The following is a 16405-nucleotide window of genomic DNA, read 5'->3' as shown; positions in this document are numbered from 1 at the left end:
GGCTACTGAGCTGAAATTTTATCATCAATAAGTAAAAGAAAAAGTAGAATTATTTAAATGTGTCTGTGTAACACAATATAGTTGACAATGAATATTTGTTTTATTAGTTGTAGTTCAACTTTGTTTGATCAAGAAATCAGGCTTAGAATCTCTACAGGCTGAGCATTCGGGTAGCGTAGCAGTCTGTTCCGTTGCCTACCAACACAGAGATCGTCAGTTCGAATCCCCGTGTTACCTCTGGCTTGGTCGGGTGTCCCTACAGACACAATTGGCCGTGTCTGCGGGTGGGAAACTCTATGTGTCCTGGTTGCTGCCCTAGCGTCTCCTCTGGTCAGTCGGGGTAACTGTTCAGGGGGGCGGGGGAATAGCATGATCCTCCCACGTGCTACGTCCCCCTGGTGAAACTCCTCACTGTCAGGTGAAAAGAAGTGGCTGGCGACTCTACATGTATCGGAGGAGGCATGTGGTAGTCTGCAGCCCTCCCTGGATCGGCAGAGGGGGTGGAGCAGCAACCGGGATGGCTCGGAAGAGTGGGGTAATTTGCTGGATACAATTGGGGAGAAAAGGGGAGAAAGGTTCCACAAATATAAAAGAATCTCTACACAGAGATGTGGTGAAATAAATAAGTAATAGAAAAAAACAGTAGTTCTTGTTAAACATGACTGTTATGTAGGCAGGATGAGCACATCATTTGGCATTTGCCAGTTCACCCTGTAGCAGGAGAGCTGATGAGGTTTTGCCAGTTGCCCACGCAGTGCGTACGGCTGGTATGGGCCTATTGGTGAAGCTAGGACTGCAACTGAAAAGATACTAGGAACTAGTGACTGGCTGACTAGCTGATCTGGATAACTGGTCTGCTGCGCCCCACTGTGGCGTGGTAAAAATCTCCCTTTCAAGGCAGACCAGGCCAAAGAATGAGTTTCCATAACAAACAAACAAAATTTCAAAAACAAACAATATTAAAATATTGCATTGCACATTAAAAATGAATACACAAAATGAAACATGGCAAAACATTCAGCATTAGGAGGTGGTCCGCTCAGTTATCATCAGTGACTCATGAATCAGTTTAATAAGGAATGAATTCAGGTCAGCCCAGGAGCATAACGTTCTGTCCAAGAAATGGTAAATCTCATGTCATATCACTGCAATATAATATTAAGCCACTTCATAGCTGTCCACCGCACCTTTACTGCATTTTTACCGATGATGTTTCTGCACCTCGTAAGTTGTTTTTTATATTGTTAACTGTAATGTAGTTTATACCTTATACTGCTTATATTTTGTATTTCTACTGTTTAGACTGTACTTCTTATTGCTGATATTTTATATTTCTTGTCTCTTTTATGTATGCATCATTTTGAGGTTGACACACCTGCAATTTCATTGTGCTTGGCACAATGACAATAAAGTTCTTCTTGAATCATCTTCTTGAATCTTGAAACATCAGTCAGGCAAAACATCCCATCGGGAGTACAAATAGCACAATAAGATATCACTCATGTGTGTGTGTGTGTGTGTGTGTGTGTGTGTGTGTGTATATGCAAAATGTACAAAGTTTTAATACTGAAATAAGACCCTTTATTTTGTGATTAAAAAATAAGCCAGTACCTGTATATAGTGGTGTTATAATCAGTCCATTCCTGGCCTTGTGTCCAGGTCTGTTATCGGATCCTCATGCAGCTGTGTGGTCAATATGGCCAGCCAGTTTTGGCGGTTCGGGTTCTGCTGGAGATGAAGAAGGCTGGAATCACCCCCAACACCATCACCTACGGATACTATAACAAGGTCAAAAGACACAGAAGACCACACACACACACACATACACACACACACACACACACACACACACATATATATATATATATATATATATATATATATGCCCGCACTTACTAATATTCAATATTTTTTAGTAAATCTGCTGGGGACCGATTTCAGAGCCCCTCAAGGTTCCCAGGAAAGGGTTTATTTTGATTCTATGTTTGTATCTTATCCTTTTTAACAGTCAGTAGATACCTGATTTTATCCTTGGCATCGAACGTATGAGGTTAAATTTGAACATATGTAGAACTGAATGGAAAATTTCCACCTGCAGCTCAATATTGGCAGTAGCTGGTAAATTTGTCTTCCCGAGCAGACAGTTTGGCAGGTAACCAGACATCATTTGGAGGCTGCTTTTTCCTCCCCATATAAAGCTTGGCTGTGAAATGGTGAACGCCGCTGGTGGTTTTTGGAGTATGCCAGCCACTGCTGCACAGCTCAGCCATATATACCCTCCTCTCTGTCTTTTTTTTTTCTATTTTGTGCGGAAAGTTACGAGAAAAATAAGTGGATAATGGAAAAGGAAGGAAGGAGAAATGGGTAGATGGATAGGTAATCTATGTACATAGAAATGTAAGCAGATGGAGAGGGACAAGTAAAAAAGTAAGTGAATATATACTGCACATGTACATTAGAAAGAGAAAAATCTGAGTAAGTAGATCAATTAAATGGACAATGGTGAATTTACTGATACTGCCTCAGCAGAATAAATTGTGACGTGAATGACTGTAGGCGTGTGTGTGTGCTTGTGTGTGTGTGTGTGTGTGCGTGCGTGCACTCTGACATAACCAGATCTTATCCATCTTCAGGCAGTGCTGGAGAGCAAGTGGCCCTCCACCAATCAGGGAGGGCGCCTGCGCTGGGCCAAGCTACGGAACGTCCTATTGGCTGTAGCCCAGTTCAGACAGCCAATCAAACAGCGACAGAAGAGCAACTCAGTGGGCTCGCGGACAGGTGAGGATGATGTCATCACAGAATGTCGGCGACAGAAGTGTCTCATGATGCGATGCCGTGTTTGTGTGTAATTGTAATTTATCAGCGTTGCGCCCGGAACACACTAGAAGACTTTTTAAGAGTGGCTAAACCCTAGATCAGTGGTTCTCAAACTTTTTACATTCTGATATGTACACATCACTGAATATGAAGACCAGCTTGGCATGTTTTTAACCTTTACATGGTTTTTAACCTGTAGATGTCAGTAAACTCACTGAAATTGTCGGGGGTTTAGTTACTCTTTAAAGTCCTCATTGATTGGGAAATGACTCTGCGTCACATATTTAAGAGCCGACTTTTGCCGATTCCGGTCATAAACTGGTTAGAACTAAGTCATACCCCGGCACAAGATCAGATTGGTCCAGATTCCAGTCATAAAACTCAAACGTGTTTGATATTGTCCTAATGGCTCCAACTGGTCACAGGCTCAATTGGGTGGTGAGTGATTTGAACCTTAAACCCCTGCTCACTACAAGACGGCATGTGTCAACTGTCCAAGGTGACCTGCCCTATTTGGCACAGACCACTGCAGACTCTCCATGATATTGAAACTCAGTCATCCTGGCCAAATCTGGGTTATAATCAGCCTTGTTGTGTTTTCTTGGCTTTAGGGATGTGCTTTTTTTTTTTAAAAAATTATTTCATTTCCTTAACATTCATACACTGCCAGACATTCACTGCGTGACTGTTTGCACAGTAGGGGTTGACTGTCTGGCGCTAAGGCATCTCAACATTACTTGTTGGGGGTGGAGGGAGTGAAAGTATTACTGTTATTCCAGGAATTTCTGAGAAAATTCTGGGACTTGCAAGGCCAATGTTATGATCCCAGGAGAGCATTTTTAATCTTTAGGTGATCACTGCTCTTTCTTTTTTCTTTTGGCAGGACTGTCTCATTTAGTTATTTTGGAAGTCCAAAGACCTTCAGTGAACTGTCTCAAAAAATGGTGTACTACCCTGTGTAATTTTATATTTTGACTAACCTATCAAATAAAAGGCATGTGTTTGAAGAGACATCTTTACCTTTTTTTTTTTCCTTGTCAAAGATGTCATGATGGACTCACACCAAAGGCCAAGCCCCCACTCGAGTTTGATACGCCAGTCCAGTTGGAGTGGGTTGAGCGAGAGCTACAGCCATGAATCACTGACCAGTGCTCTGGTCAAGAGCAGCAGCCTGAACAGTATGAAGGCCTCTGCTGAGAGTAAGTCACAGACCAACTCCCCTCTTTACTTCTCTCCCTTATCTCCTCCCCTGTCCTCTCTCCTACCTTTCCTTTCTGTCAAAAAGTTAAAATACAGAATGTGAGTTCAGCTGACTAAAGGGATTTGACCTCTTTATCGCCAAACATCCTCGCCCTCTTCCTCCCAAAGAAATAAAGCCCTCCAGGAAGACCGTCCTCCATAGTGCAGTGACAAACAGCTGTGGTGATGCTGCTTCCCGGAAGCCCCCCGTTGGCCCGCGGGACACTTCCACCCCGCCTCCTGTGACTCCTGGTCGCGGCCTCGTGCGACGCAGCGAGGTCTGCCTGTCCACCTTCTATAAGGAATGTGCAGAGATGGGTGACTCAGAACTTGACTGTAGCTGCCAACCTGGGGACAGAGATGGGAGGTGAGAAGGGGAGGGGGACTTATTAGAAATTTATAGTGAAGGATTCATGAACTTGAAATAGACAGTAAATTTCATTAAGGTCACACATAACAAAAAAAAAAATTTTGAACTGAAAAAAAATATTGAGAAATTGTGAACATAGCAAGAAAATTGATTTAGCGCCATGTTAAAGTATGATTTTAATTTGTAAAATAATTCATGTTCAGATGTGTCTGTGCTCAACAGGATTGCTAACTGTATTTCATTTTATGTTGTGATATGGTTTTCATTGCATGGATATATGCCGGGAAATATACTTAGAAGTCGGGCGGCATGGTGGCACAGTGGTTAGCACGGTCGCCTCACAGCAAGAAGGTCCTGGGTTCGATCCCTGGGGTAGTCCAACCTTGGTGGGTCATCCCGGGTCATCCTCTGTGTGGAGTTTGCATGTTCTCCTTGTGTCTGCGTGGGTTTCCTCCGGGGCTCCGGTTTCCTACAACAGTCCAAAGACATATAAGTCAGGTGAATTGGCTGTACTAAATTGTCCCTAGGTATGAATGGGTGTATGTGTGTGTGTGTGTGTGTGTGTGTGTGTATCTGTGTGTGTGTGTGTGTGTGTGTGTGTGTGTGATGGCCTGGCAGCCTGTCCAGGGTGTCTTCTCACCTGCTGCCCAATGACTGCTGGAATAGGCTCCAGCATTCCCGCGACCCTGAGAGCAGGATAAGCGGTGCAGATAACGGAAGTCCAAAATTATTCATTTTGGATTTTTAGGATATTTGACTTAATGTCATTGTGATTATGTTGCAACATCCACCATTTATAGTTGTAGCCTTACAGTATGAATACACATATTGGCTGTGGGTGAAGCCCCTAACCCTGGCTTTGTTTTTCAAGTTTAAAATTTGCTTGTCATTTGCAGCAGTTACACAGTGCTTCCGTTGCAATGAGGAAATAAGAAAAATTGAAATGGAAATTTAAGGCGAAAGGTAAATTTTAGCGACAAAATATAAAGAATTAAAACTATCAATGTTACTGTGCTATATAACATGTCTACCGTCGTAGACCCCCCCCACAAACACACACACACACACACACACACTGGGGCAGCATGGTGGCCCTGTGGTTAGCATTGTTGCCTCACAGCAAGAAGGTCCTGGGTTCGAACCCCAGGCCATCCCATCCTTCTTTTTTGGAGTTTGCATGTTCTCCTCATGTCTGCGTGGGTTTCCTCCGGGTGCTCCGGTTTCCTCCTGCCATCAAAAAGACATGCATGTTAGGGGTCTGTGCCCCTGACCAAGGCACTGGAAAGAAGAACTGGAGTTGGTCCCGGGCGCTGCACTGTGGCTGCCCACTTCTCCTATACCACAGGATGGGTTAAATGCAGAGGATGACTTTCATTGTATGCTTGCTTACAATGACAAATAAAGCGTCTTTCTTTCTAACGTACACAAATACGCACATACGCCTCCCAGTCCCCTTTTTTTTAACTGTGAACTTTGACCCGCAGACCTCAGGGTTCACGTGACACGATTAGTCGAAACAAGAAGGTGGATGAGAACTACAACACCGTCTCCTCCCCTAACCGAGGAGGCCTGGCGGGAAAACTTCAACAGCTCCTCACCCCCACCCGACACCGTTCCTCTGTCCGACGGGCTGCCAGCATGGACGACCGGCGCCCAGGTGGAGGAGGGGGCAGTGGTGGGCTGACGGTCCGCAGGGTGTCGGAGCAGAGGCAGTCCCGGAAAGCCCCGGTGGCTGAAACGCTGAAGGCCAGGGAAAGGCTGGTTAACGCTACCTCTGAGGTCAGTATCAGGAGATGAATAGATAGATATGTGGATCAATGGATAAATTAATGGATGAATGCAGGGATGGATAAATGGGTGGATGAACGGTTGAAATGATGAGGAGGGAAGGAAAGATTATTTTTGTTGTATTTTGGAAGCCTTTTTGGAACATTCTGAGTTGGTTGACAAAGAAAATGACGTCCTTTATTTAGGACGCCAGAGTGGCTTACTCTGTCATATGTATTATCTGCTGTGTATTAACTATACAATTTAGCTGTAGTTTTATTTTGTTATACTGCTCTCAGTCCATAACAGAAAATATCATTTTCAAAATATCATTCTCATCGACACATGTTATACTTATCAAAGTGTAATTAATTGATTAGCAATAAAATATGTCTACATTGATGAACTCATAATCTCTAGGGTTTTTTGGTTTTGGCAAAAAAAAGTTTCATAGTTATTGATCAGCTCTTTTATAGGCAGTAGAAAAAGCATGTACCAAAAGCTAACTGGTATTGCCCTGTAACTGAGCGTCGCTGTGGGTAAACATATCTCTTACTAATGTAAAATGTTGTCTCCTGCCAGAGTTCATTGTCTGTTGGGAGTGACATCGATTTGGCTGACACGCCGAGTCTGGCCTATCCCCTGCGCAGGTCATGGGATGCCAATCAAGAGGGGGCGGGGCTAGAGGTAAGCTTGACACATGGGGAAAAATAGAAAGGTGGAAAAGACTGTTTATTTGCACAAGTCCTGCTGCAGGTTGTGTATTTGGGTAGTTAGGTATTTAGGTATATGGTGAAGTAGATTTCATGGTCAGTTTTTTAGGTATATGGTGAAGTAAATTTTGTGGTCAGTTTTTTTATGTTGCTTTTGTTCATTATTTATCATCGTGTATAATGTTGGGATAGAGCTGCAGTGAGTGAGATATGAATGAATGCTTTAATCTTGTTTGTCATGGTGTTTCCTCCCAGGGAGAAAAAGAGATTTTTCTTCTGAATTCAGAATTGAAACCTGGATACCACTACCTTCCTACTAACCCCTTTCACTTTTACTAACACCCCCACCCCCAGCCCCTCCCCATTCCCATAATGCCTCACACTTCCACTAAATCTTCCCATTTTCTGTCTAGTTGTACAGCCAATGAAGCTCAAGCCACGTTTGCTCAAGCTGAAGCACAAAGTCCTTGATTTCAAGTCCCCTTTTGTCTCTATCCTGTATTTCCTGTCACTCTCCTCCTTACCCAGTTGAGGCAAAAATGCGAAAGAGAAAAGATCTTTGATGTTACCGCTGACCCATCCTTCATCCATGCGCAGGTTCTCATGTCCAGCTGCTCCCTGTGCCGGAGCTGCAACTCCTTAGTGTACGATGAGGAGATCATGGCCGGCTGGACGTCGGATGACTCCAACCTCAACTCCTCCTGTCCCTTCTGCGCCTCCTCTTTTGTCCCTTTCCTCAGCGCAGAGATCTGTGACCTGGGCCCTGTTAGCAGGTATGCGTTAGGTTCCTTCTTTTTCTGGACTCGAGCTCATTGCGGAGCACTGTTGAGGCTGGTAAACAAATTTGTCCATCTTTTGATTTCAGAAGTCCATGAGTCGTGCCAAAAAAAAGTTGCGGTATCTTGCAAATGAAAAAGTTAATTCAGTATCACTTTTTTGCTTCTTTTAGCTCAACTTTATGGACATACCCTTATATAATGATTTTTCCCCTCTTTTTACTCTATTTCTGTTCATTGCATTTTTTGTTTTTGCACAGATTGTGTGTGTGTGTGTGTGTGTGTGTGTGTGTGTGTGTGTGTGTGTGTGTGTGTGTGTGCTTGTTTTTCTATCCCAGTGGGGACCAAGTGTCTCCATTGGGATAGCAAAACCAGAAACCACCTACCTTGTGAGGACATTTTATGGGTCCCCATGAGGAAAAGGGTCTATTTTAGGGTGAGGACTTGGGTTTAAGGTTTAGGATTAGAATAAGGATTAGGTTAAGGTAAGGGTTAAGGTTAGGCATGAAGTTATGATCGTTAAGGTTAGGGTTAAGAGTGTGTGTGTGTGTGTGTGTGAGAGAGAGAGAGAGAGAGAGAGAGAGAGAGAGAGAGAGAGAGAGAGAGAGAGAGAGAGAGAGAGAGAGAGAGAGAGAGAGAGAGAGAGAGAGAGAGAGAGAGAGAGAGAGAGAGAGAGAGAGAGAGAGAGAGAGAGAGAGAGAGAGAGAGAGAGAGGGTCAATGGGTGATTCTTCAATTTGGGACGCTTTTGAAATTTTGAAAAATAAATTTCTTTAAAATCTGGGTTTTTTTTCTTCTCTTTCAAATGCTTTATTAAGTGGTCTGGAACAAATATCTTAGCATAGCGTTGATCATCCTGCAAAATAAGTGTGATATTATGATGCTTTTTTCAAAGTTGGAACAGCAAAATGTGATGGTAATGACTCGTGATGGTAATGACAATTTTCCATTTTTGGAGAAAAAGTTGGCTGAGTCTTAGACTTGCTAACCTAACTTGTTAGCTAGCATACAATGTACAGTGAATATACGTGAATAAAGGGACATTTCTTATTTCTAAACTAAAATACTCAATTAGTAACTTGTTTGGTAATGACGCATAATAAACATACTCTCAGATCAGGACATATAAATCTTCACATTACTTACATTTGTGGACATGAAAAAGTCATGCGCCTCTGGCGCCTCTCATTTCCATGGCAACCACGTTGTTGTTTGAAGAAACGTTATTGCTCTAAAATGTTCGGTGTGATGGTAATGACAGGTGAATGAGGGACGTTATTTAACTATAAAAATGTGCAAATTGCACATATATAAACCATAGGAATTTGAAATATGTCTTTTTAAATTATTATGAGAAAATGCAAAGTAAAGCTTCATGAATTTAACAATTTTTATTACTTTATTATAGAGGGGAAGTTAAAAAGTCTGGGTTGGGGACAAGCCCAAAACCATGAAATTCTGGCACATTTGAATTTTCAGCATACTGAAAAAGTATTAAAATTTCATCATTAAGACAAATCTTTTTTTCATAGCTAACACAACCTAACTCTAACAAATACAATAATGGTTTTTTCACCAAAAAAAAAAAGTTTTTTTTCTTGAAAATCTACCCTGGGGACAGAAAAACTCCCTTGGTTGAAGAATTACCTGTATGTTCATGTGCATGAGTACTGGGTGTGTGTTGAAGCAGGATACTGATCCAGTTATATTACGGGAAGGATGGAGGCTGTATGATTTGACCCTGGTTAGACATACACAGTGATGCGATGTAATAGTTTCTGTTGAAAATATTGGTACAGAAGACGAGTACTTTTTTTCAAATTAATTTCAATTTTTCATTTTCATGTAATAGTCATTGTAAAGGCAACGCTAATTTTGGTAACCATACCCATTTGCTTTAATGAGGCAATAAATTAAATCTCGTTTTAAATCTATTAAAACAGTAGCCACTAAACATCTATCCTACCATTCAGTTTTGTTATTTTCCCTCCTCAGTGCAGAGCGCAGTAACTGGAATGCAGAGGATGAGGTGCAGAATGCAGTGAGGCCCCCTAGTGTCCAGGAGGTCTTCCTGCAACACCACTGTAATGGCGTGAATGAAGACACCAGCTCTGAAACCAGCAGTTATTCAGAGAACATTGGCATCATAGTGGTAACTCACACACGCGCGCGCGCACACACACACACACATATCTAAGCCTTAAATGCAATACACACGCACACTTTCTATTAGTATTACCCCATAGCAGTAAACTATAGCTAGTGGTGTATCCCTAATAATCAACTCCAGACAGGTTTTATTGTTGGCAGGGTAAGTTATTATATACAAGGAATATGAATTGTTGTGAGTCTCAAAGGCTGTCACTAGGGGAGGGGTTAGCATTAAAGGGCAACAATTCCAATGTAAAATAATACAGCCATAAGCTTTATGGCAATTGATCATGGGACCCTCATGCAAATCTTTGTCAAATTTAAGTGTAGGTGTCTCAAGGGCACAGCCCCAAGGGGCATCCTGGTGGATGAACAACATCAGGGCTCAAATCTTTCCCTTGTCTTTTGACTGCATGTTCCACCACTCCTCCCATCACCCTCCTGCAACTCTCCTTTGTTCTGTTTAATAAATGCAACAACAAAAAAAATCAAACAATACGTCTGTTAAAATTCAATTCAATTCAAAACTTTATTGCAGACTCAGGGTCCATAACAGATAAAAGACAAAGAAAGGCACAGTACATAATTTCACTGTTAAACTCTCCAACAAGTCTTTTTTGATTCCCTGAAGTCTTCTCTCTTTTATATGACTGTCTCCTTCACCATGCAGGGTTCATCTGCGGGTGAGTCTCCCCAGGTGTCAGTGGCCTACTTGAGCCCCCTGGTGCTGCGAAAGGAGTTGGAGAGCCTACTGGAGAACGAGGGAGAGGCGGTTCTGGCTCAAGCCCAGTTCCTGGACAGCCACTCCATCATTTTCTGGAACCTGGTTTGGTATTTCCAGCGCCTGGGTCTCCCCTGCAACCTGCTGCAACTGGTCCGCTCCTCCCCACTGGTCAGCCAGCTCACCCAGGTGTCTGAACCCATCTAATGCACTGCATCTCCTGCACACAACATGCCATTAGCTACACGGTGTAGAAGTAGTGATTATTATATAATAGCAAATGTGATAAATAGGCATAATTCAAGCAGTTTTTAAACAATTCAAATGTTACTTAATAGTTCAAATTGTAAGTCGTAAAACTAGTTATGATATCAAATCACAGCTTTAATCAAATTGTCTTTGGACTTATCAAATCACTTGACAACATCACTCAGTGATATGTTTTACATCTATTTTCTCTCTTACTTTCAAATTGCCACCATCTACTTTCATCCCTTTAATTATTGTTTCTTCCACATCTCATAGTAACCCACCTATCCCCAGAGCTGATAACCGAGAGTCTTTATCTGGGCTTTTGTTTGACATTTGCTGTCTCCCCTGCCTCTAGACAGAGAACTCAGCAGTGAGAGTCAGGTTACTCTGGGACACCCTCACTCCAGACACGGACCAATGGCCCCCCCTATACATCCTCTGGAGGATCCACAGTAAGACACGCTGTGCTCAAATCAGCTGGACATGACACACAGATGTCAATTCACTTAATACGACATTTCATTTATCCCCAAGAGGGAAATATTAAGTTTGTCTAGTTTTAGTTTTTGTTAGTTTTTTCGTATCACTTGCCCCTCTCCATTGGGAAGTCATGGTTTAGAGATGGATCAGTTTCCTTCCTTCAGCTGGGACAGATTCAGTGCCTCGGTTGATAGCGTGTCTGTTAGGGTTGTAATTTAATATTGAACTGTCCTCTTGCTCCAACTCTGCATTAGGTGGTGTTCCTATGCGAAGTTACAGCTGGCGGAGGCACAACCACCCATTCACACTTTCCTTCCTGGAGGAAGTGCTGCGCTGGGTGGGCATGAACGAAGTTCATAAAGCCGTCACCGTCTTCCTGGATACTCTAGCCAAACAGCCGGGCTCGCCACGGCTACAGAGGTGGGTGGGAGCAACTCTTGCCCTGATGTTGTTGTATGGTCTACTTGACCCTATTTATACCTGATGTACACATACGTCATGTAATCTGTATCTGGATAATGTTGTCGAGGTAATGAAGAATCAAATCATACCCTTTGCGTTTATATCTGATACAAGCATTCTCATTGTCTGCATTATATCCACCTTGTGATCGGATGCTTATTTTTTGTGTGCGCTGTACTAAGAAAGAAAATGAGGGGCGTCCGGGTAGCATGGCTGTCTGTTCCGTTGCCTACCAACACGGGAATTGGCAGTTCAAATCCCCATGTTGCCTCCGGCTTGGTTGGGCATCCCTACAGACACAATTGGCCGTGTCTGCGGGTTGGAAGCCGGATGTGGGTATGTGTCCTGGTCGCTACACTAGCGCCTCCTCTGGTCGGTCGGGGTGCCTGTTCACAGGGGAGTGGGAACTGGGGGGGAATAGCGTGATCATCCCACGCGCTATGTCCCCCTGGTGAAACTCCTCACTGTCAGGTGAAAAGAAGCGGCTGGCGACTCCACATGTATTGGAGGAGGCATGTGGTAGTCTGCAGCCCTCCTGGGATTGGCAGAGGGGGTAGAGCAGCAAACGGGATAGCTTGGAAGAGTGGGGTAATTGGCCGGATACAATTGGAGAGAAAAAAAAAGGGGGGTTAAAAATGATTGGGTGGGAAGATGGAAACGTGATTGTAAAAAAAAAAAGTAAATTGGATTAGGCTTGGATGGGTGGAGTTTGCTTTTTAAATTAAATAACATTTCACCCTTACTTGTATTTTGCATTCTTGTCCCTTTTGGTGACCCTTATGTACATGTGATACATAATGCCTAATATATTTATTATATCTAATCCATTTTATGAGTATGTATTTTAGAAATAAAAATGACTATCTAGCAGCTGTATTATTGATTTCATGTCTGGCCTTTCGAGTGAGGTGATATCACAGCATGATGGTGACGCTATTGTGGTGTTTCGTCTTAAACAGGAGTTTGTACAGAGAGATCCTTTTCCTCACGCTGGCTGCTATGGGCAAAGACCATGTTGGTAAGACTGACACACTGTTTCCTTGTGGTTATAGTGCCTATGGGACCAAATGACGTGGGGGGGGGGAAATAAACTTGGAGACATGTTTTAGAGGCAGAGGCGTTCCCACTTTTATTTAACTGCAATGTCTTCCAGCTACTTGAAAGCACTCGGTTAAGCTCTCTGACCGCTTCAGAAAGTGTTGTTTTTCTTTTTAACTCTGTCCAGGGGTGCCAAGAAGAACTCTGGGCCCTGTGACAAGATGTGATACATGGTCCCAGGCCACAATGTATCAAATTTAATACACTATCATGATGCTTGTCTAAAGGGTCTTTTAATGTTCGGGCCCCTTTCTCCCCCATTTACCATCTTAGCAATTCCACTACCTCTGACCCTCACAAACAGACTTGCTGGAAATTAGACTTAAATAGTTTAAAGGTTAATGCCATCAAACTCCAGGCATGTCTTTGGAGGTAATGGCAGATCTCTAAAATAGGTTTAGAAATGTTAAGCATGCCATCTGATTTCTGATGCTAAACTGTTGGGACTGTATTCAGAGGGTCTAAAATAAGTTACAAATTGCATCATCTGCAAACTACTCTGCCTCATTAAAGTAGCTAGTTAAACGAAAAAAGAGGCACTACAGGTTATTATGATGCCAATCTTTAATAGATTTCACCATTACCCGCATGCTTTTTTGTATCTGAAGTTTACCTCTTTCTCGCTCTCTCGCTCTCACTCTCTCTCACACAGCTGCATTTGATAAGAAGTACAAAGCGGCATACTCCAGGCTCACAGGGACCTTGGGTCGTGAGGAGCTGCGTAAGAAGCGAGCTCAGCCTCCCAGCCCAAAGGCTATTGACTGCAGGCGCAGTTTCCACCCACCCCTCGAGTGCTGATTGGCCATCCGGGAATTAGGAAGCGGGGGGGGTCCTTGATTCCGCCTCCTTTGATGGCTCCACACCTGTCCACATCAAGAAGAGGAGAATCTGTAGAGCCAGGTTTCTGCTGCCTTACCGCTTCCATTCTTTGCCTCTCTGCTGCCTCTAAGTGGGCACCAGGGCTACATCCTCTACTACACCACCTAGTGGGCACCCGGGGCAGTACGTGCTCTCCTCCACTTCCTTTGGCCTTGTTGGTGTCAAGTTCTCGTGTGCGGTCACCACAGCAGCTGTTGCAATCCAATTACTTCTCATTTCAAAGATATGCAGGGTTGATGCCACTGTAAAACATGTTGAAAGTTTGTGGCTGTTTAGGCATGAACATACCAGCAGCAACAGACTGAAATGTTTACTTGGGAGAGAGTTTACGAACACTGCCTCCACTTCCAAGTATCTGTTTATTCAAGCTTATGCCTTGCAACATAAAGGGTGTATGTAACGTACAGTAATCTATGCATTCAAGGGGGACTCGTCATTCATTCGTGAATTGTCTCAACGCAGAAAAGGTTTCTATAATGAGGAAAGGTCAGTTTAGGATCTTAGCGCACGACCACCAGGATAGGATGTCTCCGTGTCCCTCGAGCTGAAGCAGTGACACTCAGTGCATGCCTGAAACCCTTTCAGTTGACTCCGTCAATGTTTCCCAGCCTGCAAACACAAGCTCAAACCAGCGGAGGCCTCGCGCTCCCTGAACCTCTGCTCTTCTCACCCTCACTTCCTTTGGATCCTTCCAAGGAACCGACACTTGGAAATTTTCTTTTTTGGGCTTATAGTAATATAAAGGTGTGGAGTCTGACATCGCTGGCCTTGGGTAGAAGATTTTTCTGCCTTTGTCATGTGACCGATAATGACTGCTGTGTTTTGAAAGAGGTTGAGTTCCTCTTTGCCAGGGTACTGCAATCAGAGTTTATTCTTTTGAGATGGTAGACCTTTTTTAAAAAGAGGGTGTTGACTCTGGTCAGTGAAAAGGGGTTTAAGAAATTTCTGTCATTATTTGAATGGGGCCTATTTTGCTAGAATAACAAGGCGGTCCACAACTATGGTAAACAAGCAGAACAGTCAGTCTGGTAGGAGGATTTCCGGTGAGATTTATAGAAGGATTTTTATTTTTTTAGTTCCTGTTTTCCTCCCTGTGTTGAGTTGTCTCTGTTAAGAAGGGGGTTGGTTTGGCCATTTACTTATTTCAACTACAAGAAGGGAGTTTCAGACCTGTGACGGTAGAAAGAATTTATCGACAGGAAAAGGAGACACACACACACAAGAACAATCTCAAAAAGCAGGCGTATCTTCAAGTGTGGAAGGACACAACGCTAGGCTTCTTCAGGCCACCACCTGTGTTCAAAGTACACATTCTGACACACCATGCTGTCAACTTGTCATTGATATGTGTCATGTTTAAAGAATGATATGCGCTCTCCCAAACCTTACATCTTTATTAGGGTCAACGGTGTCGTCTCGTGTGCTCCTCTCTACCCAATGATGCTTATTTCTGTTATGTCAGCCGCCTATTGGTCAGCTTCGTGTTTGTACTGTTGTCTGTGTCTCCGAGAGGAGTCTGTTCTCTAAGATCTGTTAGGCATGCCTTGTCAGTGTGTTTTTATTTTTACTTTTATTTATTGAGGGAAGTTTTTTGTTTCGCAGTGTGTGCATGTTTGTCAACGCCGCCTTGTGTCCCTTTCATCCACTTTCCATGTAACTGACCTTCTCCAGTCGGCTACTGAACAGCTTCGCTAGAGCAGTCGGGGTTCTTGTGCCTTGCTCAAGGGCAATACGTGATAAATTTCGACAGAACGTGCAAGTAAAACTCTAGTGTTCCTGTGGGATGGTGAAAGAAAAAAAAACTGTTGGTTTAGCGTAAATTAAAATGAATGGTGGTTTCATTGTAGAGGTAGTTTGCTGTTCTCATACTAGACTCAGTAAGACTATGGTACAGTGTCAACACAATGCAAAGCGCTACTGCTGGCCTTCTCCTGCCTTTTAATGGGTATTACATAGTGAGCCATAGCAAACCAAAGATTTTTTTTCTAGCCGGTTGGAAACATTAGGGCTGTTTTAAAAAAAGATTTTTTTTTAATATGTAATCAGTGCTTGCAAGCCAAAGTTTGGTTCAATAAAAGTTCATCTTGAGGCACATATTATTGTAAACCAAGTATGATGCCACATATAAATGTGAAACTGCCTCCAGTCTCACAATTTCCCTTGTGGCCCAAATTATCTTTAGACCTCTTTAAAAAAAAAAAAGAAAAAAAAAAGACTAGGAAGCCAATAAATGCGTTTTTTTTAATTATTTTTTTTATCCAATGTATGTTTAAAAGCAGGGTTGGCACGGTAACGCAGTGGTTAGCATGGTCGCCTCACAGCAAGAAGGTCCTGGGTTCGAGCCCCGGGCTAGTCCAACCTTGGGGGTCGTCCCAGGTCGTCCTCTGTGTGGCATTTGCATGTTCTCCCCGTGTCTGTGTGGGTTTCCTCCGGGTGCTCTGGTTTCCTCCCACAGTCCAAAGACATGTAGGTCAGGTAAATCGGCCGTACAAATTGTCCCTAGGTGTGAATGTATATGTGTGTGTGTGTCAGCCCTGTGATGGCCTGGCGGCCTGTCCAGGGTGTCTCCCCGCCTGCTGCCCAATGACTGCTGGGATAGGCTCCAGCATCCCCGTGACCCAGGGAGCAGGATAAGTGTTTTGGATAATGGATGGATGGATGTTTAAAAGCTATCCATATTC

General features: G+C 43.3%; 1 protein-coding gene across 1 annotated transcript in view; it reads left to right on the top strand.

The window, feature by feature from the left end:
* LOC130117507 (DENN domain-containing protein 4B-like) overlaps positions 1-15902 on the top strand; it is a 73634-nt gene extending 57732 nt beyond the window's left edge. The window contains exons 17-29 of the mRNA XM_056285598.1: positions 1660-1788; positions 2634-2778; positions 3861-4016; positions 4186-4423; positions 5911-6205; positions 6776-6880; positions 7504-7679; positions 9677-9830; positions 10503-10742; positions 11161-11257; positions 11540-11705; positions 12707-12765; positions 13498-15902. Coding sequence (XP_056141573.1) covers positions 1660-1788; positions 2634-2778; positions 3861-4016; positions 4186-4423; positions 5911-6205; positions 6776-6880; positions 7504-7679; positions 9677-9830; positions 10503-10742; positions 11161-11257; positions 11540-11705; positions 12707-12765; positions 13498-13643 — 2106 coding nt within the window. The 3' untranslated portion in view covers positions 13644-15902. The remainder of the gene's footprint in view (positions 1-1659; positions 1789-2633; positions 2779-3860; positions 4017-4185; positions 4424-5910; positions 6206-6775; positions 6881-7503; positions 7680-9676; positions 9831-10502; positions 10743-11160; positions 11258-11539; positions 11706-12706; positions 12766-13497) is intronic.
* The last annotated feature ends 503 nt before the right edge of the window (positions 15903-16405 follow it).

This window comes from Lampris incognitus, chromosome 9, assembly GCF_029633865.1.
Source record: "Lampris incognitus isolate fLamInc1 chromosome 9, fLamInc1.hap2, whole genome shotgun sequence".
Classification (NCBI taxonomy): Eukaryota; Metazoa; Chordata; class Actinopteri; order Lampriformes; family Lampridae; genus Lampris; species Lampris incognitus.
Note: the sequence above shows the minus strand (reverse complement) of the source record. Positions and strands in the feature narration are given on the sequence as shown.